At 45.3% G+C, this 26593-nt stretch overlaps 1 protein-coding gene across 9 annotated transcripts in view; it reads right to left on the bottom strand.

The window, feature by feature from the left end:
• SFMBT2 (Scm like with four mbt domains 2) overlaps window positions 1-26593 on the bottom strand; it is a 264676-nt gene that overhangs the window by 116747 nt on the left and 121336 nt on the right. For 8 of the 9 annotated variants that reach the window (XM_035306701.3, XM_035306700.3, XM_035306702.3 and 5 more), the window contains 3 exons: window positions 14929-15017; window positions 12678-12924; window positions 1514-1611 (listed from right to left, as the gene is read on the bottom strand). In XM_035306701.3, coding sequence (XP_035162592.3) covers window positions 1514-1611; window positions 12678-12924; window positions 14929-15017 — 434 coding nt within the window. The remainder of the gene's footprint in view (window positions 1-1513; window positions 1612-12677; window positions 12925-14928; window positions 15018-26593) is intronic. The other variant, XM_078329335.1, reaches the window with a different exon arrangement.

The raw sequence follows: 26593 nt of genomic DNA, 5'->3' as shown, positions 1-26593 counted from the left end.
CACTGGTTCACTCCTTGAACTCCTCACATGTATGTATAAAGTACTTCAAAATAAAATCTATTTTTTCAAGGGTGAAGGATTGATTGGATTTGATTCACGTTCAAATATGACTGAGGCCACGGAGAAGATAAAGGGGAGCAGGTGACGAGGACGGGCTGGCTCGGGTGGGGCAACAGAGCCGACAGGTCCAACGTTGAAGGCTGTTTTTCTTGATCCTTTTTGTAAGGGGAGGACAGGATTGAAGGAAGAAAAGGGAGAGAAGAGGAAGCCGAGGCAGGAGTGATCTCCCGGGCTCCAGTCATCCTCCTGCCTCGGCTTCCTAAAGGGCAGGGATTACAGGTCTGAGCAACTGCACCTGGTCTGTGAGCTAATCTCAAGAAGGTGCGGGGTTACCAAGGTTGCTTCTGCTGAAGGAGAGGAGGAGGAAGACAAAGAGGGGGAGAGAGGAGGATTTGGTCAGTGAGGCAACAAGTTCACAACAGTGCCTCCCTGTCAGTTAATAGCACGCTCCTGGTGATACACTCACGGTTCCCCCAGTACGAGAGACCCCGGAACACTGTAAAAATCATCACTCCATGAAACATCAGAGCTCATTTACACGGCTAAGTTGAGGAGGAGGTCTTAATAAGTCCAATTTTACAAACGGGAAGTTCTGAATGAAAGGGTCAATGATTTGCCACGACTGCTTAAAAGGCCGACAGGACTTGGGTGTCAGCAGAATCCAGGAAGCCACGACCCCTACGGAATCCTTAAACTCTTGCTGTGCCCGGTACCCAAACACACTAAGTCCATCTTCTACATGAAACTTCTATGCCTCTGCAGACGCGTGCCACCCCAGGGCTGGGAAGCAGCTGGATGTCCGTCCGTCACAACCACACTGAGAACTGTCCAAGGCCACCAATGGTGTGGGCTCACCACCCACACTTGAGTTCCAAATATGACAGGCTTGTTTTATGATTTCCTTGGATGGACCTAAATGGACAGCCCTGTCCAGAACCTAATATCCTCTTTCATATAAGTGTGAAGTATAATTTTTGAAGTGTAAAGAATTTGGTGGCCGTTTCAGTGGAGATGCATATCATAAGCTCTTCATCTTCATGCGAGCGCCTGGCGGAAGGTCTAGTACTCAGCAGAACCGCGGGACATGAAGAAAATTGAACCACGGCATGCATCATTTTCTGTCATTTTTACCAAACATCAAAATTACGACTTGCTCGATTTCCTTTGTTTCTGAGGTAGAAAGTGAGGGGGTGAAAATATTTCCCTAACAATATTCTGCAAAGAAAAACAATAAACCTAAACAATTTTAATCACATCCTGTAATATAGGTCATTATGAAGATTATTTTAAAAAAACAGCAACATGAAACAGATCAAACCTTAAACATTTAAGATGTAAACTGGTTAAGAAGGTGCCTTTTTCAAGTGGGAAAGGATTTGCTGTGGAAAACGTTTTAGGCGGTTTTGTTATCAAAAAGCGTAGATAGATGCTTTGCTAAGAATCGACATCTTACCTTAAATACTTCCATTGGAAGAGGACACTTGGCAGCATCAGTAAGGGATTTTTCCAGAGTACATTTCCATTCAGAGGCCATCTTCAAAGGATAGATTTCTGTATCAACAGCAAATCACAGAAGAGTTTAAGGACCAATGACGTTCTGCCAGCTGGTTCTTTACTGCCTGTTAATTCCCAAGCTTCCTGACACCTCAGCACCATCAGTGACCGTCAGAGTTCACACCCAGAACCCACCGCCAACAGCCACCTGCTGACAGAATTTTCTGAAATTAAATAGCAACCTGGGATTCTGCTGTCTGAAATGGAGAGTAAACTTAATAGAGCTCATCTTCAGGGAACATTTGTATGCATTTAGTTGGCATTCTGTAAGTAATTTAACGGTATTAATCACATTAGCAAAAACCTCCAGTCATCCATGGGCCAAAATTCCACATATCACCTAGGAAAGCAATGCCCACCGATGAGGAACTTATTTTCTCATACAAATGACTCTAGTCTGGCGTTTGCAGTTATTACAACATATTTTTCACAAAATCTCTAAGCTCTCGTCTGCTAAAAATAGTCCCTGTAAGTCAGAAAATTATTAAAAGGTAAATTAAAATTTACCAACCAAGCTTAATATTTACACTTGAAATGTTGCTCAACACACCACATGTTGCCCATATTTTTCCCCAGGTGGTGGGAGGGGGGCTAAGATTTACAGATGGAGGTTACATAGTCTGAATGCAAAATTAAAAGGGACAAAAAGCACTGAGCACTGTTTTTACCTGTTGCTGAAACTGCAGGAGAATTTTATGGCCTGATCTCAACAGATTTAAGACCTTATCAAAACAGGATTTGCAGAAGCCCTCACTGGGAGTAGATATGTTTATGCCTTCGCTATATCAACCCAGCCTACTTCAGACAGACGCTCAGGATATGAATATGAAATTAAGCACAGTTAAAAGGCAACATTCAACCTTTGAGACTATATTTTTAATTTCTTGCCTGTCCGCTTTTTAGCATGAAGCCATCTATTTTGATCCTCATGGCTTTCGAACTCACCTTGAGCCTTAAGCCCCTGTTTCAGCAGTTTATTCAGTCCTAATTACGGTTGGTGTGGGATCCTGTCAGAACTGGCCAGGCCATCAGCGCACTGCCCGACGCCATTGCCGCTTACACAAAGACACGCAGAGGTTGGTTCACCACAACACATCCCCTGCGTGTGTGTGCGCTGTCTATGTCCTTCCTAGTCTTTCGTGTCTACTCTTCCACCTCTGCTGAACTTCTGGTTTCCAGTTTGGCCTTTCTAAATAGTAGCTCACGTAACTGGGAGCACACAGTAGGACCTTAACACACGCTTCTGCCGAGACTGAAAGAATGGGGCCTCTGACGTCCATACTGAGAAAGGGGGCACTCAGGAAGACACTGCTTATCACAAGGTCCCCAAAAGTAGGTAAACGGACCAGTTCGCAGAGTCCTGCAAGCTGTTCCCTGAGGGTGAGAGGGATACCTGTGCACTCGTGCAAACTCATGGGCATTGCATCCAAACCAGAGAGAGACAGGAGACACTCGGGGGGAGGCTTGGGGAGGAAAGCGCTGAGGACACCAGCTCAGGGTCAGGAGAGAAACTGCCAACAACAGGCTGGACCTCGTGATGGACAGAGACCATAAACACACGCCCCTTCCCAGCCAGCCAGGTAGGCAGACAGAGTTCAACCTGGGCACGGTAGGAAAAGGACCCTCTCACAGAAAACAATGTGGATTTCCAAAGCCTGCACCAAAGAAAGGATTCAAAGACCCAACAGGTGCGGGAAGGAAAAGCACGATCTACCTGGCCGGCACCTTTGGCCTCTCGGTTTAGAATTGGGACTAGTTATACCCTTGACCCTTGATGGTGGTCTCTGAGTCGGGGAGGGATGCCCTGAGTCAGAGAAGAGGGTCAAAGAATGGTCATAAAACACCTTCACTGGGAGGCCAAGGTGAGTGGATCACTTGAAATCAGGAGTTCAAGACCAGCCAAGCCAATATGGTGAAACCCCATTTCTAATAAAAAACCAAAAACAAAAATTAGCCGGGTGTGGTGGTGAGTGCCTGTAATTCCAGCTACTCGGGAGGCTGAGGCAGGAGAATTGTGTGAACCCAGAAGGCAGAGGTTGCAGTGAGCCGAGATTGTGCCACTGCACTTCAACCTGAGTGCAACTTTGTCTCAAACAAACAAACAAAAAACGAGCTTAAGGCAAGGAGGAATGGAAATCCAACATGACCAGGGTTAGACCCAAGCTATGAGAACCCATCGAGGGGATGTCCAGACCCCAGTGGGGTTGCTGGAGCCCTCCAGACTCTGCACGTTGGCCCAGGAAGGCAGACCAAACAAGTCATCCATGAAAAACAAACTCCTCTGTCCAACAGATGCCATCGCTCTTCCTCCACACCAGAGACAAAGGTAACAAGGAGTCCAGGTGCCAGGTGGGCCCCACCTCTGTCCTACAACCCAAAGGTTCTCTGTTTTCTTTCTGACGGTGTTAAATCCCAGAATGAACCCAGCCCACAGCAAAGCAGACTTCTTTCATGAAAAGGTAAAAATCAGCTGCAGTTTTTACAGCCTGACAACAACCAGCAAGAGAACAACACTGCCCGTGTGCATTCTGTGACACGCAGGCACAAGAACACTGCCCGTGTGCATTCTGTGTGTGAGACACAGGCACGAGAACACTGCCCGTGTGCATTCTGTGTGTGAGACGCAGGCACGAGAACACTGTCCATGTGCATTCTGTGTGTGAGACGCAGGCACGAGAACACTGCCCGTGTGCATTCTGTGAGACGCAGGCACGAGAACACTGCCCGTGTGCATTCTGTGTGTGAGACGCAGGCACGAGAACACTGCCCGTGTGCATTCTGTGTGTGAGACGCAGGCACGAGAACACTGCCCGTGTGCATTCTGTGTGTGAGACGCAGGCACGAGAACACTGCCCGTGTGCATTCTGTGTGAGACGCAGGCAAGAGAACACTGCCCGTGTGCATTCTGTGTGTGAGACGCAGTCACGAGAACACTGCCCGTGTGCATTCTGTGTGTGAGACGTAGGCAAGAGAACACTGCCCGTGTGCATTCTGTGTGTGAGACGTAGGCAAGAGAACACTGCCCGTGTGCATTCTGTGTGTGAGACGCAGGCACAAGAACACTGCCCGTGTGCATTCTGTGTGTGAGACGCAGGCACGAGAACACTGCCCGTGTGCATTCTGTGTGTGAGACGCAGGCACGAGAACACTGCCAGTGTGCATTCTGTGTGTGAGACGCAGGCACAAGAACACTGCCCGTGTGCATTCTGTGTGTGAGACGCAGGCACGAGAACACTGCCCGTGTGCATTCTGTGTGTGAGACGCAGGCACGAGAACACTGCCCGTGTGCATTCTGTGTGTGAGACGCAGGCACGAGAACACTGCCCGTGTGCATTCTGTGTGTAAGACGCAGGCACGAGAACACTGCACGTGTGCATTCTGTGTGTAAGACGCAGGCACGAGAACACTGCACGTGTGCATTCTGTGTGTAAGACGCAGGCACGAGAACACTGCCCGTGTGCATTCTGTGTGTGAGACGCAGTCACGAGAACACTGCCCGTGTGCATTCTGTGTGTGAGACGCAGGCATGAGAACACTGCCAGTGTGCATTCTGTGTGTGACACGCAGGCACGAGAACACTGCCCGTGTGCATTCTGTGAGACGCAGGCACGAGAACACTGCCCGTGTGCATTCTGTGTGTGAGACGCAGGCAAGAGAACACTGCCAGTGTGCATTCTGTGTGTGAGACGCAGGCACGAGAACACTGCCCGTGTGCATTCTGTGTGTGAGACGCAGGCATGAGAACACTGCCAGTGTGCATTCTGTGTGTGAGACGCAGGCAAGAGAACACTGCCAGTGTGCATTCTGTGTGTGAGACGCAGGCAAGAGAACACTGCCAGTGTGCATTCTGTGTGTGAGACGCAGGCACGAGAACACTGCCCGTGTGCATTCTGTGTGTGAGACGCAGGCATGAGAACACTGCCAGTGTGTATTCTGTGAGACGCAGGCACGAGAACACTGCCAGTGTGCATTCTGTGTGTGAGACGCAGGCACGAGAACACTGCCCGTGTGCATTCTGTGTGTGAGACGCAGGCATGAGAACACTGCCAGTGTGTATTCTGTGAGACGCAGGCACGAGAACACGGCCAGTGTGCATTCTGTGTGTGAGACGCAGGCATGAGAACACTGCCAGTGTGCATTCTGTCTGTGAGACGCAGGCATGAGAACACTGCCAGTGTGCATTCTGTCTGTGAGACGCAGGCACGAGAACACTGCCAGTGTGTATTCTGTGAGACGCAGGCATGAGAACACTGCCCGTGTGCATTCTATGTGTGAGACGCAGGCACGAGAACACTGCCCGTGTGCATTCTGTCTGTGAGAGGCAGGCACGAGAACACTGCCCGTGTGCATTCTGTGTGTGAGACGCAGGCATGAGAACACTGCCCGTGTGCATTCTATGTGTGAGACGCAGGCACGAGAACACTGCCCGTGTGCATTCTGTGTGTGAGACGCAGGCATGAGAACACTGCCCGTGTGCATTCTATGTGTGAGACGCAGGCACGAGAACACTGCCCGTGTGCATTCTGTGTGTGAGACGCAGGCAGGAGAACACTGCCAGTGTGCATTCTGTCTGTGAGACGCGGGCATGAGAACACTGCCCGTGTGCATTCTGTGTGTGAGACGCAGGCACGAGAACACTGCCAGTGTGCATTCTGTCTGTGAGAGGCAGGCACGAGAACACTGCCAGTGTTCATTCTGTGTGTGAGACGCAGGCATGAGAACACTGCCCGTGTGCATTCTATGTGTGAGACGCAGGCACGAGAACACTGCCCGTGTGCATTCTGTGTGTGAGACGCAGGCAGGAGAACACTGCCAGTGTGCATTCTGTGTGTGAGACGCAGGCATGAGAACACTGCCCGTGTGCATTCTATGTGTGAGACGCAGGCACGAGAACACTGCCTGTGTGCATTCTGTGTGTGAGACGCAGGCAGGAGAACACTGCCAGTGTGCATTCTGTCTGTGAGAGGCAGGCACGAGAACACTGCCCGTGTGCATTCTGTGTGTGAGACGCAGGCATGAGAACACTGCCCGTGTGCATTCTATGTGTGAGACGCAGGCACGAGAACACTGCCCGTGTGCATTCTGTGTGTGAGACGCAGGCAGGAGAACACTGCCAGTGTGCATTCTGTCTGTGAGAGGCAGGCACGAGAACACTGCCCGTGTGCATTCTGTGTGTGAGACGCAGGCACGAGAACACTGCCAGTGTGCATTCTGTGTGTGAGACGCAGGCATGAGAACACTGCCAGTGTGCATTCTGTGTGTGAGACGCAGGCATGAGAACACTGCCCGTGTGCATTCTATGTGTGAGACGCAGGCACGAGAACACTGCCTGTGTGCATTCTGTGTGTGAGACGCAGGCAGGAGAACACTGCCAGTGTGCATTCTGTCTGTGAGAGGCAGGCACGAGAACACTGCCCGTGTGCATTCTGTGTGTGAGACGCAGGCATGAGAACACTGCCCGTGTGCATTCTGTGTGTGAGACGCAGGCACGAGAACACTGCCCGTGTGCATTCTGTGTGTGAGACGCAGGCAGGAGAACACTGCCAGTGTGCATTCTGTCTGTGAGAGGCAGGCACGAGAACACTGCCCGTGTGCATTCTGTGTGTGAGACGCAGGCACGAGAACACTGCCAGTGTGCATTCTGTGTGTGAGACGCAGGCATGAGAACACTGCCAGTGTGCATTCTGTGTGTGAGACGCAGGCATGAGAACACTGCCCGTGTGCATTCTGTGTGTGAGACGCAGGCATGAGAACACTGCCAGTGTGCATTCTGTGTGTGAGACGCAGGCATGAGAACACTGCCAGTGTGCATTCTGTGTGTGAGACGCAGGCACGAGAACACTGCCAGTGTGTATTCTGTGAGACGCAGGCACGAGAACACTGCCCGTGTGCATTCTGTGTGTGAGACGCAGGCACGAGAACACTGCCCGTGTGCATTCTGTGAGACGCAGGCACGAGAACAGTGCCAGTGTGTATTCTGTGAGACGCAGGCACGAGAACACTGCCAGTGTGCATTCTGTGAGACGCGGGCACACTGGATGTACTGGCAAGTTAATGGACAAGAAACAGGACCCTTCAAAGAACACAGACCACTTTCTTAAAATGATCATGTTGCAGATAACTGAATAAAGTATATCATGCCAGTTTCTGCTTCAAGGAAGGCCGTGAGCAATTAAGATGTGTCCCGATTTCTCTGTAACTAGAAGCCTTATAGAAAAATGAGGCCATCTCCCTTTGTTGCAAGGGTTTGGTGGGGCATTTCCTAGTAAGTGCCGCAGGAAGCAGGAATGGATAACGTAATTATGAATAAACAAAGGCCTTGAGAGACAACGCTTCTTTTATGCACCTGCCTCCAAAAACCTTCCATTTCCTTCTGCTCCTCCAGGTCATACCCAGCGAAGAAAGATGAATCTATGTTGTGAAGAGATAGTAAATGTCAGAAAGTGTTATGGACTAAATGTTTGTGTCTCCCCAGAATTCCTACCTGGAGCCCTAACTGCAAAGGGATATATGTGGGAGGTGACTAGAGTTGGATGGGGTCATAAAGGTGGGGCCCTCAAAGAGATCTGTGTCCTCATAAGAAGAGACTCCAGGGCTGGGCGCGGTGGCTCACGCCTGTAATCCCAGCGGGTGGATCACGAGGTCAAGAGATTGAGACCAACCTGGTCAACATGGTGAAACCCCGTCTCTACTAAAAATACAAAAAATTAGCTGGGCACAGTGGTGTGTGCCTGTAATCCCAGCTACTCAGGAGGCTGAGGCAGGAGAATTGCCTGAACCCAGGAGGCGGAGGTTGCGGTGAGCCGAGATCGCGCCATTGCACTCCAGCCTGGGTAACGAGAGCGAAACTCCGTCTCAAAAAAAAAAAAAAAAAAAAAGAAGAAGAGACCCCAGAGTTCTCTCTTGATCCACTACATGAGGACACAGTCAGAAGGCAGCTGTCTGCAAACCAGGAAGCGAGCCCTCCCCAGACCCCAACTGCACCGGCACCCTGATCTCACACTTCCAGCCTTCAGAACTCTGAGAAATGTCTGCTGTGTAAGCCACAAAGCCTGTGGCATTCTGTTGTGGCAGCTTGAACAAATTAATATAGTCCAAGTCTTAGTCCGACCAGCTCTTGGACTAACAGTTCAGGCAGGAAGTATTTAAGTCGATTCAGAAACTTCCTGACGTCAAGAACTATTTAAAACAAGCACTTTAAAAAAGATAAAAACTTTTTGAAGGAAAAAAACAAGGGAATAAATTCTAGAAATAGAGAAGAAAAGAAACCTCAAAAAGTTTCATCTTTTTAGCATCTGCAGGAATATCTACAAGTCTATCTTATTTTCTAAACATCCGGAAATAGGGGAGCAGGTGGGGTTTCTTAAATGACCCTAACCTCCAGGAGGCTGAGGCAGGAGAATTGCCTGAATGCAGGAGGCGGAGGTTGTGGTGAGCTGAGATTGTGCCATCGCACTCCAGCCTGGGTAACAAAAGCAAATCTCCAACTCAAAAAAAAAAAAAAAAAAAAAAAAAAAAAAAAAAAATGACCCTAACCTCAATGACCTACTTACACCCCTTGAAAAACCGAAGTATAACCTTAAGAGTCTGATCACGGATTGAATCCCTAGGAAAGGCCAATCTCTTGATATGCATTACACCACTCAGCAGCCCAGCAAGGATCCTCACCCTCACTGTACAGCAGAAGGTGGCTTCTTTCCCTTCCTCTTTCCCGAAGCACCAGAATGCTATTTCCTCTGCTTCTGGCAGAAACAGAAAGGCTCAAAGACCCTCTATGTTTCTCAGAGTCAGAGAGTATAAAGTCTGATCTCTTTTCCCAGGTTTTTGAAAGCTAACTTCCTAGCTACTTTCAACGACCCATTTCTCTTCTATTTGTGCTAAACAGTTGAAAAATACTGTGCTCTTTAAAGAGTAAAACGAGGGCCTCATGGAGTGGATCATGCCTATAATCTCAACACTTTGAGAGGCTGAGGTGGGCAGATCACCTAAGCTCAGGAGTTCAAACTCAGCCTGAGCAACATAGTGAGATCCCATCTCTACAAAATAAGAAATTAAAAAGTTAGCCAGGGATGGTGGCACATGCCTGTAGCTCTGACCACTTGGGAGGCTGAGGTGGGAGGATCACTTGAGCCTGGGAAGTTGGGGCTGCAGTGAGACGAGATTACATCAGTGCACTCCAGCCTGGGAGACAGAGTGAGACCCTACTTCAAAAAATAAAATAAAAAGGAAGTAAAAGTAAAGGGCGATTATTTTTCACAATGGTGGCAGGAAGAGCTCACAGGGCAGGATGCTCATCACCGCGCCACACCTCCCTCCCACTGGACTTCTCCCCACCAGTTGTGGAAGTGGAACACTTTCCAGTGATTTCACGGTGTTCAGGAAAAGGAGAACACCGGCTTACTATTTTCTATGCAGGTATGAAGTTTTATTCTCAGATACCTTTCAGTTAAGGAAGTGGTGCTACCACGTGAGTTACAGAAGTCATCATGGGACTTGAAATCAATTTGTACAAACCCGAAGTACTAGAATCTGTCCCCGTGCGGGCAGCAGGGGCAATAATAGCCTCTCTTTCCGGGATGCTATTCAGCTGAGTGACGTAACAGAATCCAGTTTCCATCTTGAAACTACCGTGTTTGAGGAACTCAAAGTCACACTTTTGAGTGTCTTTTCACTTTCCGTTTTTTTCTGCCTGACCATAACCTTTCCTGCAGATGATTGAAACGCTGGGGAAGTAAGTTCTTGATGATGAATGTCTTTTCCAGAATATGTTTTTTTCCTTTCACGGGGTCTCACTGTGTCTTACAGGCTGGAGTGCAGTGGAGTGATCTCTGCTCACTGCAGCCTCTCCTTCCCAGGCTCAAGCGATCCTCCCACCTCAGCCCCCTAAGTAGCTGAGACTACAGGTGCACACCACCATGTCCAGCTAGTTTTTTCTATTTTTTGTAGAGATGGGGTTTCCCTGTGTTGCTCCAGCTCTCAAACTCCTAAGCTCAAGCAATCCACCCACTTGGCCTCCCAAACTGTTGGGATTACAGGTATGAGCCATCATGCTCCGCCTGTTTCAGAATCTTCAGAGGCCCCCAAGAACTCTTCAGTTAAATGAACTTATTTCCAGAAACCGCTTAGACACATAAACACAATTTACTTGTACATTATAAAGACCCCAAATTATCTAAAGAGGGAGACAGCTCATCAGCAAATATTCCCTAAGTTTCCATGAGGGCATAGCCCATTCCTGCTTTCCCATAACTTCTCAGCGAAGAAATATCACAGTGAACATAAGAAGGCACTAGCAATCCTTTGCTTTGCTATAAATTTGTACACTGGCAAGCAGATATATATTTAGGAGCAAGCAGATATTGCTCCTCAAATTTATAAAGCAATTAGATACTAAGCGGAGATTTATACACACAACTTTACCCACAAAGGAAATGTTTCCTGCTAGGTTATGAATCCCAGGGCCAAGCAGGGCTTACATCCTCCCTCACAAATGACAGCCTCCTTGTCTGTCATCAGAGTCAAAAATCACTCAGGATAGAGATGGAGGTGTTGGCTGCTCCTCAAAACGGTGACAGCAATAGTACTAATAAAATAGCACGTTGCACGTCTCCATGCCTGCCAAACTTAACACAAATGCAAACACAGGACACAGGACCAGGAAGCGTATTCAATGAAAGCCTCTGAGTGACAGAAAAGGTAACTCCTCTCCTTCCTGTACTCAAGGCTAACATCAGCAACTAATATGGGAGGAAATTCTCTGGTGATTTAAATAAAGCCAAAAGCCACGTCCTTATTCCAGACCAGAATGAAGATTACCAATTTCTGAAAAAATACATATTTCTTCCTTGGCATCTCTAATTCTATAAGAATCCAATATTTCTGTTCTGAGGTTTCCCATTCAAAGGCTGGTAAGAAGAGGCAGTAAAGGGAATAGGGTGAGAGGGGCCCAGCACCTGGGAATCTGAATTGCACTGCCTATCTCCTAAAACAGGGGACCCTGGACAACTAGTTGAACTCCAATCTTTATTTTCTCTGCTGTGAAGTGAAATTCACAACAAACATGCATCAATTTTTTAGAATCAAAACAAACAACGTACCAGATGTAAAATCACCTGGCACATAGTAGACATTCAAAAATGGTTATTTTTTAAATACTGAGATTTTTAACTAGGTAGGTATGGCAGAGAGTGTAAGGCACTATTCTATCCCATCAAGCCTCTATAAGCCATCTGACAGTGAATATGACGCTAACCAAAATCTTATATGCCAGGAGAAATAGCATGATGATCTATTTACTCAGTGCTGTTTCTTGGTCAGACTGGATTGTGGTTTGGCTATTTGGATGGATGGATGGATGGATGGATGGATGGATGGATGGATGGATGGATGGATGGATACATGAATGCTAGATGGGTAGGTGGATGAATGGACAGAGGAATGGATACATAGATAAAGGGATATATAGGTGGATGAGTAGGTGGATCAATTGGTGAATGGACAGACAGAGAAATGGGTACACAGATGGACAGAGATTTTGGAACCTACTTAAAAGACTATCAGAATTCCTAAAGAAAAGCATGGAGAATATGCTCAAGTCCTAATCTACTGTGTTTTTCCTTTCTTATTTTTTTTTTTTTTAATTTTTAAATTTTTTATTGGATTATAGGTTTTGGGGTACATGAGCAGAGCATGCAAGACAGTTGTGTAGGTACACACATGGCAGTGTGCTTTGCTTTTCTTCTCCCCTTCACCCACATTTGGCATTTCTCCCCAGGCTATCCCTCCCCACCTCCCCCTCCCACTGGCCCTCCCCTTTTCCCCAAGGAACTAGATCAACTTCCTTCCCTAAGGCCTCCAACATTGCTCTCTCCTTGGAGAACGCTATTGATTGAAGTCTTAGGTTTCAGTCTCTATAGAAAGCATTACGAAGTTAGAGTGCTTGATATTCACATACTCAGATATAAAAGATACCGCAGAGCTAATACATTTTCTAGAAACGCATCCAGAAAAACATCACATCTTTTTCTAAAATGCTGTACAGCAGCGAAAGGTTTGGCCCTTACCTGAAGGTGGGTCCATTCTGTATTTATTCTCTTGACACCAACCAACTGGTCGAAGTCTGTAATCCAAGTAAAACAACCACTGGTCATAGGATTCAGTGTCCTCCAATCCCACATAGCGAAGGCGTAATCTTCCTCCAACATTTTCAATCACACTAACTATCCAGTACTGAAAAGGGCTCTGGGAATCCTGAAGCTCTATTAAGGAACCAACTGTAATGAGGTCTATAGGGCCTTTCCCTCGCAGAGGCTGTTTAAACAGAAGCAAAACTCCTTATTTTAAACTTTATTTTAAGGTTCTCATGGAAACAGATGACAGCAGAAGATAATATTTTTTTCATACCATCATCCAAGGTACTGGCGAACAGTCTGGCGTTCCCTCCACCCCACCCTCGCCCAGCCCACGCCCGCCCCTTCCCTTCCCTCCCTCCCACACATTCATGTACCCATTCCATATCCAACAACTTTCCCAAATCAATAGAAAGTAACAGTTTGTGCTAAGTTCTCACCAAACAAATCACCCTTCCCAGATAAAATTGCATTTTTTGTTTTGTTTTGTTTTGTTTTTTTTGAGGCGGAGTTTCGCTCTTGTTACCCAGGCTGGAGTGCAATGGCACAATCTCGGCTCACCTCAACCTCCGCCTCCTGGGTTCAGGCAATTCTCCTGCCTCAGCCTCCTGAGTAGCTGGGGTTACAGGCATGCGCCACCGTGCCCAGCTAATTTTTCGTATTTTTAGTAGAGACGGGGTTTCAGCATGTTGACCAGGATGGTCTCGATCTCTCGCCCTCGTGATCCACCCGCCTCGGCCTCCCAAAGTGCTGGGATTACAGGCGTGAGCCACCGTGCCCGGCCAAAATTGCATTTGTTAAGAATCAGTATGCTTTTAAGAAGAGTTCTGCCCAAATTTGCCTGGACCTAGAAAACATGTGGTGGCAAACTGTCTACTTTCCCAATAGACAAGTATTTCCAATACGGGGCACTCAACATATACCATGACCTTTTCCCAGACATTTGTCTTACTCTAATGACCAAGATGCTCTCAAACTTTAATTCTGTGACGAAAGCAACACTGTGTGTTGATGACACGTCTAACACACAGTAATAATCAGCTGAATTAGACTCCTATGTCAAGTTGTTTCTCTACTTAACCTGATAATTGGTTTAGAGCATTTATAATTACTGCCCCTTCTAAGAAACGGTCTTAGCACATGACAGCATAGGAAAAGGGTGTTTGTTCAGCCAGCTTTGTAGGCAAATATGTTTTAGAAAATCAACACAGTAACACAATTTATCCTTTTGAAAGGATGAACTATCATTTTGATTTGTTAATGAAAAATTAAAATAGCAGCTATGAAGATATATAACAAACACATCAGGCAAAATCTTCACAGAGCAAAAACCCATGAACTATATTAGACAATGACATTCTAAAGTGTCAATATCATTTAAGAAAAGAGGGAAAGTTTAAGAGAATATGATACTGTTGAATTCCACACCTTATTACTTGTTTTTCACCGTTTTTCCCTTTTTAGGGGCATTCTTAGGAAAAACAGACTGGGTATTTTAATAATTATTTATGACACCGTGCCTATCTCTTCCTGTTCTACTATGTAAATAAATACAAATACAAATCCTAAAATTTTTCATCATAAAATTATTTTCAAATAAACCACCAAGATTTCAGATTAAACTATTTTTTCTTTGACATATTAAAATTTCCTTGGCTACACTGAAATATGATCTGTCATTTCTCCCCTTGTTTTTACATGGAAAGTTAATTCAATTATTGGTTAACATGTGTCTGATCAAATCTTGGGGTCATGCATCCAAAATGGAACATTTAATGGAACCACTTATCACGGTACTCCAAGAGACTATATTGGCACACACACAACCTTGTCACCTTTCAAAACAGTTATGCTACAGGATTTCATTTATATTCACTCATATAGGAAGGAGGTTTAAACATATAAGATAGTGGGAAGATATCCTAGTATAATGTGATTTGAAAATTGGATTGACACGGAGCAAATTTTCCATTTGCTGATTGCATCACAGGGGCAGTTTCATTAATGCCATTCAAACCAGTCACCTAAGTAATTCAGGACAAAACAGGAAGGGAGGCTATTTGGATGGCAGTGTCTGCGGAAAGCACGCATCTGCAGAAGGATATATGCAAAGCTGCTGTCAGGTCTGAGCTCACGCAACTGGGGTGCTTCAGAGATAGATTAGATGTATAACAACAATACATACACCTTCCAGGAGGTTGGCAGGTGCTGTCCTCGAACCGGTCAAGTCACGTATGAGAAATTCTGTCCAGTCTGTGTACTTCTCTTTGATTGCTGGCAAGACAAAGGAGAAAAAAAACGCTTCAACACAGCAGCCAAGTATCCAGTCAACTTAAAACCACAGCAGTTCCGTCTGTGTAAGTTTGATTTCAATATTTTCCTTGACTTTCATCACCAGGCTTAAGTAAATACTGAAACTGAGACCAAAGATGCGTCTGTAAGTAGTGACTTGGCGTCTGTAAGTAGTGACGCGCCTGGGCACCAAGGAGATGAAAGAATCTGAAGTCTTATGACCTATTTAGAAACCTTTCACAAGCCACAAAGGAATTAGAAAGTATACAATTTAGGAGTTTCCAAAAAGAGAGAGAGAGACCAATGAGGCTAGCGACATCAGAGAAGGGTTTTCAGGTGGGAAAATCAAGCCAGGCCCCAAATGACATAAAAAGTTTATACAGGTGCAGAAGAAGAAGGAATCTGCAGACAGAGACATGGACACACAATAACAAGAGGGGTGGATTGAAGGTGAAATGGAGAAACAGAGAAATGGGAGAAATAAGTAGTCCCCCTTCGTATCCATGGGTTTCTCATCCCTGGGTTCAATTCAACCGAGCATCAAAAATACATGAAAGAAATGCATCTTTACTGAACATGTACACTTTTTTCCTCGTCATTATCCTCCAAAAACTCCAGTGTAACAACTATTTACATAGCATCTACATGTAGTAGTCACTACAAGTAATCCAGAGATGATTTAAGGTTTGCAGGAGGATGTGCATAGGTTATTTTCTGTTCAAGACTTGAGCATCTGCAAATTCTAGTACCCTTGAGGGTCCTGAGCCAATCCGGCAAGGGATCCCAAGGGACGACTGCAGAGTAAACAGCCAGGCTAAGGCACACTTCACGCGCACAGCACTGGGAAATAATATTGACTGGTAGGAATTAACTATGGACAGCTTGGGAAATCAACAGACATTCCAGAAACAGGAAATGTCTTTATAAAATGATAGAGTATAATAGTATAATGGTTTGAATGGCAAGAAAAGAGTCTAAAAGCAGGGAAACTGAGGCTGCTTCAGTGATCCAAGTAGAAATGTGATAGGACCCAAAACAGGGGTGACAACCCTGTGAACAAGGAAGGACTGCATTTGAGGCATCTTTTGAAAAAGAAATATCAGGCCATGTTGGGCAACATTCTACAAGCTTAGAACCCAAGACCTGAGAAAAGCATACCTTCTTGGCATGTCTCCCAAGCTACAGATCTCCAAAGGCTTCACTGGGCTGTACCCACATCCCTGAGGGGCCTGAGCCTTCCCAGTGAACCAAGGGATGGTCAGCAGAAATGACAGCAAGACCCTAGCCCCAGATTCCCACCCACCACAGCCAGCTTTCCATGTGGGCAGCCCAGGATCCAACCAGGACTTCACTCAGTCCCCATTAAAGGTTCGAGACTCAAGTAGCTTGTGCATTCTTTAGGTTCTTCAACGGCTCAATGCAACCCTTCTGGCTCAAACCTAAAGCAATGAAATTACTACAAAAGGGAAGATGCCATAAGTAGGTGGGGACAGATCTGGGCACCAAGGTGCTTCTTCCATCACTGGATGTATGACTTTGAACAATTTACTAAATTTCTCTTAAACTCTTTCCTAGCCAGTCACAGGGTGTCAGGTTACCAACAATATTTTGCTTATAAGGGTTGTTCTGAGGACTAAGGAGAGACATATGCAAATAAAATATAACCATCCCAGGCACATACCAAGCAACTTACAAATACTAGCTCTTGCTTTATTACAAATGTGTGCCAAATTATTACATGTATCTTTGTAATCTGCTGGTTACTGATTATTCATACTTACGATATCCAGATCGAAACTTCCAATGAGCTCGGGCAGAACTGCCAGTGGAATGGAGACCAACATATAAGCTAAGTAGTGGCTGGACCTGCTGCTTAATCACTAATGTGCCTCTCACTCAACATCCACCCACGTCCAAGGACGATCATGAGACCAAGAGCAAAACCCACATGCACAGAACTCAGGCAAACAAGGCCGAGTCCAGCTTTACCTTACACAGCAACGTCCCAGCCCCGCCCCGCTTATAATAAAGAATAACTCATCTGTTTGTCCGCTTTCATCACCAGATTTTTTTTTTTCTCAAATAAAATGCCACCTTCCTTATTTCAGACACACATACTCACACAGAAATACAAATATAGAAATACTGCATGCTCAGCACTTTGGGAGGCTGAGCATAAAACCATGTTCTTGTGTTACCTTCCATCGTTATAAATGTGGTCATCATTTTTCTTTTTTTTTTTTTTTGAGATGGAGTTTCGCTCTTGTTACCCAGGCTGGAGTGCAATGGTGTGATCTCGGCTCACCGCAACCTCTGCCTCCCGGGTTCAGGCAATTCTCCTGCCTCAGCCTCCCGAGTAGCTGGGATTACAGGCACGCGCCACCATGCCCAGCTAATTTTTCTTATATATTTAGTAGAGACGGGGTTTCACCGTGTCAACCAGGATGGTCTCGATCTCCTGACCTCGTGATCCACCCGCCTCAGCCTCCCAAAGTGCTGGGATTACAGGCTTGAGCCAGCGCACGCGGCCAGTCATCATTTTTCAAATGCTACACCCTTTTTGAAAGTGGCCCCTTGCGGCTAGGGTCACTGAGAAAAAAGCAAAGACGAAAAAGCCAAATGAACTAAGACCCGTACTCACCTTATGCTGTACGAAGACCCTTCATTCACTGTTTCCTCCTAACAATGCTAACACGTGCTTCTTCTTCACTAACTCCTGCCCAAGTTCACAGAAAAAGCTAGAAACAGCCTCAACCCCGCAAGTGTTCAGAGCCCAATCTCATGTGGAATCTTTCCACTAGAATCTCTGATTCTCCAGCGCTTTTGCAAACAGATAAATCAGTAATTCAAATTGCAGGCACGATGATGGAGATTTAGGAAAACGACTCACATAAGTTTCAAGATTAGAACAGAATATACAATGTATCCCATAAATATACATTTCATATCTCATTAGGAAAGAATAACAATTATTATAATCCAGCGATAAACAGTCCTGTGCCTAACACAAGACATCTGTAACCACTCCTGGAAGAAAGGTCTATTTTCCACGGGGTTCTTTCTAACATGCATATGATTCAAGTTAACATTTAAGTGAAAATTTTTAAAATAGGCAAGCACCCTATGAAGTCACCGCACAACGCTGAAATTTAAATTGTCAAAGTCACAGCAAGGGAACGCTAGGGACAGCTCTGACATTTACATTGTGCAAGCCTCAAGTTCCGGAGGTCCCATAGGTTTCCTTTATGTGTGTCTGCACGAGACTCAAGCATCCTTTTATGAGCCACAGAATATCTAAATGAATTGCTCTCCATAGAGGATGTATCTATAAAGCTATAAAAGATACAGACCACCTTAGGTTAAAAATCAGAAAAGAAACGTTCTCAAGAATCTTGCTAATTTTACAAGAAAAACTATTTCAGTCAACATTTAGCTCTCAGCTCTAAATTTTCAAATGTACCATAAACCTATTACAATGAATGCTGCCATAAAATAAAAACTAAGTATAATCAATTTACAATTCCTAGTCCATGGAGTTACTCCGACCACTGATTAATTCAGTTAAATTCTGGTACCATAAAAGTTGTCTTGTAATTCCTCAGAATTCACCGCAGTGGAAACTAATTGGCATTGCTCAGTGTGATTACTCAAACTTCTAAGTAGAAATTTTAAAATATAAACTTTTATTCTGCAGGACATTTCTCTTTCAGGACTCCAACACTTAGGGAGGCTGAGGCAGGAGGATAACTTGAGCCCAGGAGTTCAAGACTATCCTGGGGAACAAAGCAAGACCCCATCTCTACAAATTTTTTTTAATCAGCTGGGCATGGTGGTGGGTGGCTGTAGTCCCAGCTGCTTGGGAGGCTGAGGCAGGAAAATGGTGTGAGCCCAGGAGTTGGAGGCTGCAGTGGGCTATGGTCACACCCCTGCACTGCAGCCTGGGTAACACAGTAAGACCATGTCTCTAAAAAAAGAAAAAGCATGGCCGGGCTCGGTGGCTCAAGCCTGTAATCCCAGCACTTTGGGAGGCCAAGGCGGGTGGATCACGATGTCAAGAGATCGAGACCATCCTGGTCAACATGGTGAAACCCCATCTCTACTAAAAACACAAAAAATTAGCTGGGCATGGTGGCGCGCGCCTGTAATCCCAGCTACTCAGGAGGCTGAGGCAGGAGAATTGCCTGAACCCAGGGGGCGGAGGTTGCGGTGAGCCGAGATCGCGCCATTGCACTCCAGCCTGGGTAACAACAGCAAAACTCCGTCTCAAAAAAAAAAAAAGAAAAGAAAAAGAAAAAGCAAGCAAGCTATCTATAAATTGAGTCCCAGATAAAGGCAGGCTTCTGAAAAGCCATAACTTTTTCAGAATTTGGGAAAACACCACTAATGTTGGATTTCGAGCCCCATCAACTGCACACCCACATAGAGTCTGATGCTGGGCCACCTCTCAGGGACGTGAGCTGTGTAGATCGGGCTGTGGGTACAAAGCCCTCTGTCAGGGCTGCCCATGCAGGCAGATCATGAACAAGGAGACCCCTGCTGGGATCAGGACAACAGACACTGCCAGCCCTGGCTCCTCAGTGCATTCCCATGTCACAGTAGAACAAACAGGTCTGTTCTGAGAGGTCTGAGACCAGCCACACTGTGCCTACCCATTCTCTGAGAGATGGGGAGAGTCATTACAAAGAGAAAGGTCATTTTCACTCATACCCACTCTAGCCCACAGGAAGGGAGTTTGAGTACCATCCCTACCTGCTAACGCTTAGACACACAGGATATTTCATTTTCCCTTGTCTTTCTGGGTAATTTTCTGAACTTACTTCCAATCAACCCTTCTTTGAACTACTTCTGTGGGTCACAGTTTTGGCTTGCATTGGTTCTTTCTTGATTCTGGTGGCTCCTTCCTTCTAAAAGTGTTTTTTTTTTTTTTAACAAGATGCCCTTTGCAAAACCTTTCAATATGGGAATGAGAGTTGTTTCTCCTCCCCTATCTCCTGGGTCCTCTCTGCTTCCTGGGGGCTTTTATTTCTTCATCTCATCTTGCCCTCTTTGATCAGGAGCTTTCCTGGAGCATCTGGGCAACCACAGTCATGCATCATACTCAAATACGAGACAACAGAAACCCTAGAGAGGCTGGTGTCCTGGGCAGAGGGGTCTGACTCGGAGAGTGGGCATTAGGGTGGTTCCCCTTCTAAGAAGCTGCCTTCCAAACTAGCATCAGGGGGGCCTCCCCAGACAATTCTGTGCATTTCTTCAGAGATGAGGTAGAGGGATAAATATCTGGTTTCCAGTCCTGGGTTGTATCCGTGGCAGGGGTGGAAGGAGGACAGCATCCATGAAGTGATCTGACTACAGGCATCCCATGGAACTGTGTGATTTTCAGCCCCACATGGGACTCCCACCCACCTGGCATTCAGAGTCTCCAAGGTGAGACTCCCCAGCTGCAGCCCCCACAGTAATTGAGTAGTCATGGAGCCTCATCAGTTTCCAGGCTGTTGGAAACATTATGAAATCCCTTTTCCATGCTGGTGGCCTTTCAGTTCTTTGGGTTGTTGATCTATGTATTTTTTATTTTTTCACTATTCTTTTAATGGGATCTCTGCAGGAAAAAGAGGTAAATAAAAGTGCTTAATATCCACTGCAACTCCTCCCATCTCACAGGAGAACCGATCCTTCTCAACAGGATGTCAGGTAGCAGCCTTTGACTTCTCAGAAGATTTTTTTAACACTGATTTTGCTAAAGAAAAAAAGGAGACAACGGGAGACCTTGAATGATAAATGGAAGCACTTGCTCTTACTATTAAGGAAAAAAGATGACAGAGTTCTTTCCCTTGGAGATTTGTAAAGGAGAACCTACATTAATTTTTCGTGTAGGGTTCAAATTAGATTGTTCCTACAAACAAAAGGATAGATCATAAAGTGATTCAACAGGATTGACAAGCTCCTAGTGCTATCTACTACTGAGAATTGAACATACAGATAAGAGCACTGCTGTCTTTAATAATGAATGTAACCCAGATGAAGATATAAGTCATGAAGAATGTCAGAAAAATTACACACTTACACACACACATGCTCCTTACCTGTCATATAGAAACTGTTGGAGGACAAGTTTTATTTCAACCTTTCAAGACTCTTTCGGTTGTAAAAATACACTTGTATGATTAAGAAACAAAGTAGTATCATTTTGTCGTAAAGAAAAGGATTTAGGCAGGGTGCGGTGGCTCACGCCTGTAATCCCAGCACTGTGGGAGGCCGAGGTGTGTAGATCCTCTGAGGCCAGGAGTTCAAGACCAGCATGGCCAACATGGTGAAACCCCGACTCTACTAAAAATACAAAAATTAGCCGGGTGTGGTGGCAGACACCTGTAGTCCCAGCTATTCGGGAGGCCAAGACAGGAGGATTGCTTGAACCTGGGAGGTTGCAGTGAGCCAAGATCACGCCACTGCACTCCAGCCTGGGCAACACAGCAAGATTTTCTCTCAAAAAAAAAAAAAAAAATTGGATTTGCATTATGTGAGAATTGTTGGAAGCATATGACACAGCCCTCTCACAGTGAGGACATCAGAACGAATGGAGAAAAACAAGTGTATGAAACTTGGAATAATAATCCACATCATTTGAATATTTAATATTTGTACCACATCCATTAAAACTGTAGACAGGCTTTTGCAGACCCTTAAAAAGGCCTTTGTTACCTAACATTCTTTCTATTCATTGCTTAGGATTTTCTTCATTGCTGGAAATGAGCCCAGGAGAGTTGCCACTGGCTGATATTAGCTTACTACAGAGTCGAACATGACTTTTAATGACAATCACCTCATTAGGCAACCATGAGAATTAAATGAGAAAGTAAATGTAATTCCCTAACACCTTTACTCAGGTACAGTATCAACCCTGGTAAAAAGTAAGCATTCTTTGATAATGCAACGTCACCAAAGAATATTTAGGATTCATCCAAATGTGTATTTAATACTGTTTGTCTGGAGAAAAGCATATATAAAATATTTTAAACTGATGTTTTCATTATAGGCTAACAATTTCCTACAATCCAAAATTAACTTCTAGAGGCCACATGCAGAGGCTCACGCCTATAATCCCAGTACTGGGAAGTCAAGGTGGGAGGATGGCTTGAGTACAGGAGTCTGAGACTAGCCTAGGCAGCGCAGTGAGACTGTCTCTTATTTAAAAATAAAAATAGGCCGGGTGCGGTGGCCCACGCCTGTAATCCCAGCCTGAGCAGATCGTGCCATTGCACTCCAGCCTGAGCAACAAGAGTGAAACTCTGCCTCCAATAAATAAATAAATAAAATAGAATAAAAGTAAAGAAAAACAACATTAACTTTTAGTAAACCCGTACGTCAGGTCGTGGATATACAGTTATGATCACAGGCATAAAATCATATAGCAATATTTCATTAATTTGAAAAATTATGAGTAAAAATTCCTTCTAGGGTATAGTAATTCTTAATAGACTTCTAATTTTTTTTTTTTTTTAAGACAGTTTCGCTCTTGTTACCCAGGCTGGAGTGCAATGGCGCAATCTCGGCTCACCACAACCTCTGCCTCCCGGGTTTAGGCAATTCTCCTGCCTCAGCCTCCCGAGTAGCTGGGATTACAGGCACGTGCCACCATGCCCAGGTAATTTTCTGTATTTTTAGTAGAGACAGGGTTTCACCATGTTGACCAGGATGGTCTTGGTCTGTTGACCTGGTGATCCACCCGCCTCAGCCTCCCTAAGTGCTGGGATTACAGGCGTGAGCCACCGCGCTCAGCCTAGTTTTTGTATTTTTAGTAGACAGGGTTTCACCATGTTGACCAGATGGTCTCGATCTCTTGACCTTGTGATCCACCGCGCCCGGCCTAGCCTTCTAATTTCTTATTTGCCCTCCCTAACTTGGATACTAACGGTAATTTTGTCATCATGATCACATCTTAAACAGCTGCAAACTCATACCAAAAATGAATATCTCTTACAGAAAATAATGTCCAGGGTAAACTGTCACAGGAATCCAATCCATTTTTAGCTTAAATTCCCTTTCCTCGCATTCTTATAAAATTGATCACTTGTTACACAGCAGTAAAATGCAACCTCTCCGGTTAAACTTGGCAAATAACACTCATAACACGGCAGGGCACACTGTGCACAGAGATCGTCACCGCGGTCGCAGACGGATGTTTTTTATGAGGACAGATCGATAGTGAGGAGATGGTGTGCGGTGCTCTCCTCGGCATGAATGTTTCCACACAGTTATTTGCCTACTTAGTCTTTAATTTACATGACACATCGTCCGGCAGTTCCTGTAGTCTACATTCCTTCCACATCCAAACCGAACTCTTCTTTTTCGTTTTATGCACAAGAGCACAGAGAAAGGAAAACAGCGCCCTTGAGAGGATCCTAAAGCTTCGAACCCACACCAGACTCCTACGCAGCTACCTGGGGAGAGGTTAGGTCTCACAAGAAATGGTTAATTTTTGTAGCATTGCTACTCTAAAACTAATTCCGATGGTTAATTTTGGTAACACTGTCACTCTAAAATTAATTCCTAGGTGCAGAGCAGCAAAGGACTTCCTAGTTACTGGCAAACTGCTCTCCAAAGTCATTCTTAGAATCTCATCACCCCCAGTGTTCTCCGTCCTTGAAAGTATTTTATATCATCAAACGTCTTAAATTTTCACCAATCTGTAGCATATGAAACCTTTTCCTTTGCTTTTTTTGTTTTATTGATGATCAGCGCTGTTTGGTATCATCAAACTGTGACAATTCAGGTTTCCGTTCTTGGAACTGCCTACTCACACCTCCTGTATACGTTTCTCTATAGACTCATTGTTTTTAACTTGTTAGTGGTTTATTTAACAAGAGAAACTATTTCTTAGCCCACATATCCTCACTTCATAGTTCAGAAACACGGGTCAGTGACAAACTTCTAGGTAATTCAACCCGAAGAATACCTTCTTTTTTTTTTTTTTGAGACGGAGTTTCGCTCTTGTTACCCAGGCTGGAGTGCAATGGCGAGATCTCGGCTCACCGCAACCTCCGCCTCCTGGGTTCAGGCAATTCTCCTGCCTCAGCCCCCTGAATAGCTGGGATTACAGGCACGCGCCACTGTGCCCAGCTAATTTTTTGTATTTTTAGTAGAGACAGGGTTTCACCATGTTGACCAGGATGGTCTCGATCTCCTGACCTCGTGATCCACCCGCCTCAGCCTCCCAAAGTGCTGGGATTACAGGCATGAGCCACGCGCCCGGCCCAAAGAATGCCTTCTATTCCAAAATCACATTGCATTCTGAAAGATACCAGCCTTCTTCATCTCCTCAAAATCTTCCATAGAATTATAATTCTTGTAAAACTCTGTATCTGCCTTCTTTCTTGGTTCACCCACGGCAAACTGAGACAAAGCTGCAACTCCCAGAAATATGACCAATGCTCCAAGAACATGAAATCACAGACGCTTGGCCAAAGGCCAGCATCAGAGAATTCATCAAAGCAGTGAAAGTCTTAGTAGCTACTGTCCTTGATAGGTAAGCCAACCTCAACATCATCAATGTCCTTCCCGGCTGCTGGAGAAATGGGTGTGAGAGATAGAGATAGGGGTGTGTGTGTTTGTGTGTGTGTGTGTGTGTGTGTGTGTGTGTGTGTGACAGAGAGAGAGAGAGAGACTATAGGTAAGCCAACCTCAACATCATCAACGTCCTTCCCGGCTGCTGGAGAAATGGGTGTGAGAGATAGAGATAGGGGTGGGTGTGTGTGTGTGTGTGTGTGTGTGTGTGACAGAGAGAGAGAGAGAGACTATAGGTAAGCCAACCTCAACATCATCAACGTCCTTCCCGGCTGCTGGAGAAATGGGTGTGAGAGATAGAGATAGGGGTGTGTGTGTGTGTGTGTGTGTGTGACAGAGAGAGAGAGAGAGACTATAGGTAAGCCAACCTCAACATCATCAATGTCCTTCCCGGCTGCTGGAGAAATGGGTGTGAGAGATATAGGGGTGTGTGTGTGTGTGACAGAGAGAAAGAGAGAGAGAGAGAGAGAGACAGAGACAGAGACAGAGAGAGAGACAGAGAGAGAGTCTATAGACTTATCTCTTTATATGAGGTTTACAGCCCTTCATACATTTCAGTTGTTAATTCTTGTTAGATATAGCATAGCTCTAACTTGGTTGATAACAGCCAGAGTGAATCTTTTACAAACAGAAATGAGACATCACCCAGCCACTGAATCTTAGAATAAATCTCTAACTCCACATCCACTGGATCTTAGAATAAATCTCCAGCTCCACATGCTGGCTCCATATCTTCTAGGAGTTGGTCTTTCCTCTCCAGGTGTGTTCACTGCTCTCCAGCTCACTGTCCCTGAGACCTGCTCTTTGATTGGGCACCATGATGGGCTCTGCACACACCCTCTCCCTTCTGCATGGAAGCATCCTCCTCCAGTTCCCCCCACCAGCACCTCTTCAGCTCAGTCATCCCTCCCCACTGCTCTTCCCTGACCCATGAGACACTAACGTTCTCTCCCAGAGTCCCAAACGCTTTCCCTTCACAGACCTAACATAACTTGTCGCTACAGGTTTGTGTTCCTTTGTCTACCGTATTCATCTGGCTGTCCGCTCCGGGAGGCTGGGACCACCCATGCCCACTGTGTCCAAAACCATACACCCAAGACCTCCTACAACTGGTCAATAACTAGTAAGTTACACCTTCAACAACTAGTAGGTCACAGACAAACTTGTGTCACAGGAAGGAAAGACTGGCAGATTTAATCGGCTTTAGAAATTTTATGCTTCACTCATCTTTTGATGACATACAACTTGCTGATTTCAGATTAAGAGCCACCGTTACAGTGAATATAAATATTCACTGCATAGACCTTTCATTAAAACACGATTGAACTCGATAGCATACCATGAGCAATCACAAACATACTGCCATTTCTTTTTCTTTTTTTTTTTTTGTATTTGCGTAGTTTGTAACTGCTAACATAAGTGAATTATCATTTACAATGTTTGTTTCAGCACATGTAACCTAGAAAGCCAGGGATTAGTCCATTTAAGTGTTTTGGCACTTACGATGTTATGTGGTAAAGACACGCATTTAATATTTTTCTGGAGTTCTCTGCTGTATGACTAGCCCATTAGGTAACACTAATACTGTTCATTTCGGACAAAGGAAACACCCAGAGATTAAAGGTGCTACACCACAGGACTTTAATCCCAAGGGACCTAATGCTTTCTCTGACTTCCCCAAGAATAAATCAGCACAAACAACCAGGATTTGCAAAAGAAAAGCCACAGAGACGGAAACCATTTACAACTTTCTCAAAGCACACAACCCACGCTACCCTGCAGGGTATCTTTAAGAGTCTACAAAATAAATAACCTCTAAAACTATCAGATGAAATTTCACACCTTATCACTGTTTGCTGGCTAAAGATTATTATCCAATAAAATATGGAATCTCTCATTCTTGCATGTTTTCTGCAGTCCTTCTCTAGCTGCCAATAGCTCACTTTCATAGACGTTACTGCTCCTGCTTTTAAAGAATCCCCTTCCAAAGAGTCAGCCAC

This window comes from Callithrix jacchus, chromosome 7, assembly GCF_049354715.1.
Source record: "Callithrix jacchus isolate 240 chromosome 7, calJac240_pri, whole genome shotgun sequence".
Lineage (NCBI taxonomy): Eukaryota > Metazoa > Chordata > Mammalia > Primates > Cebidae > Callithrix > Callithrix jacchus.
This window is presented reverse-complemented; position numbering and strand designations above follow the sequence as displayed.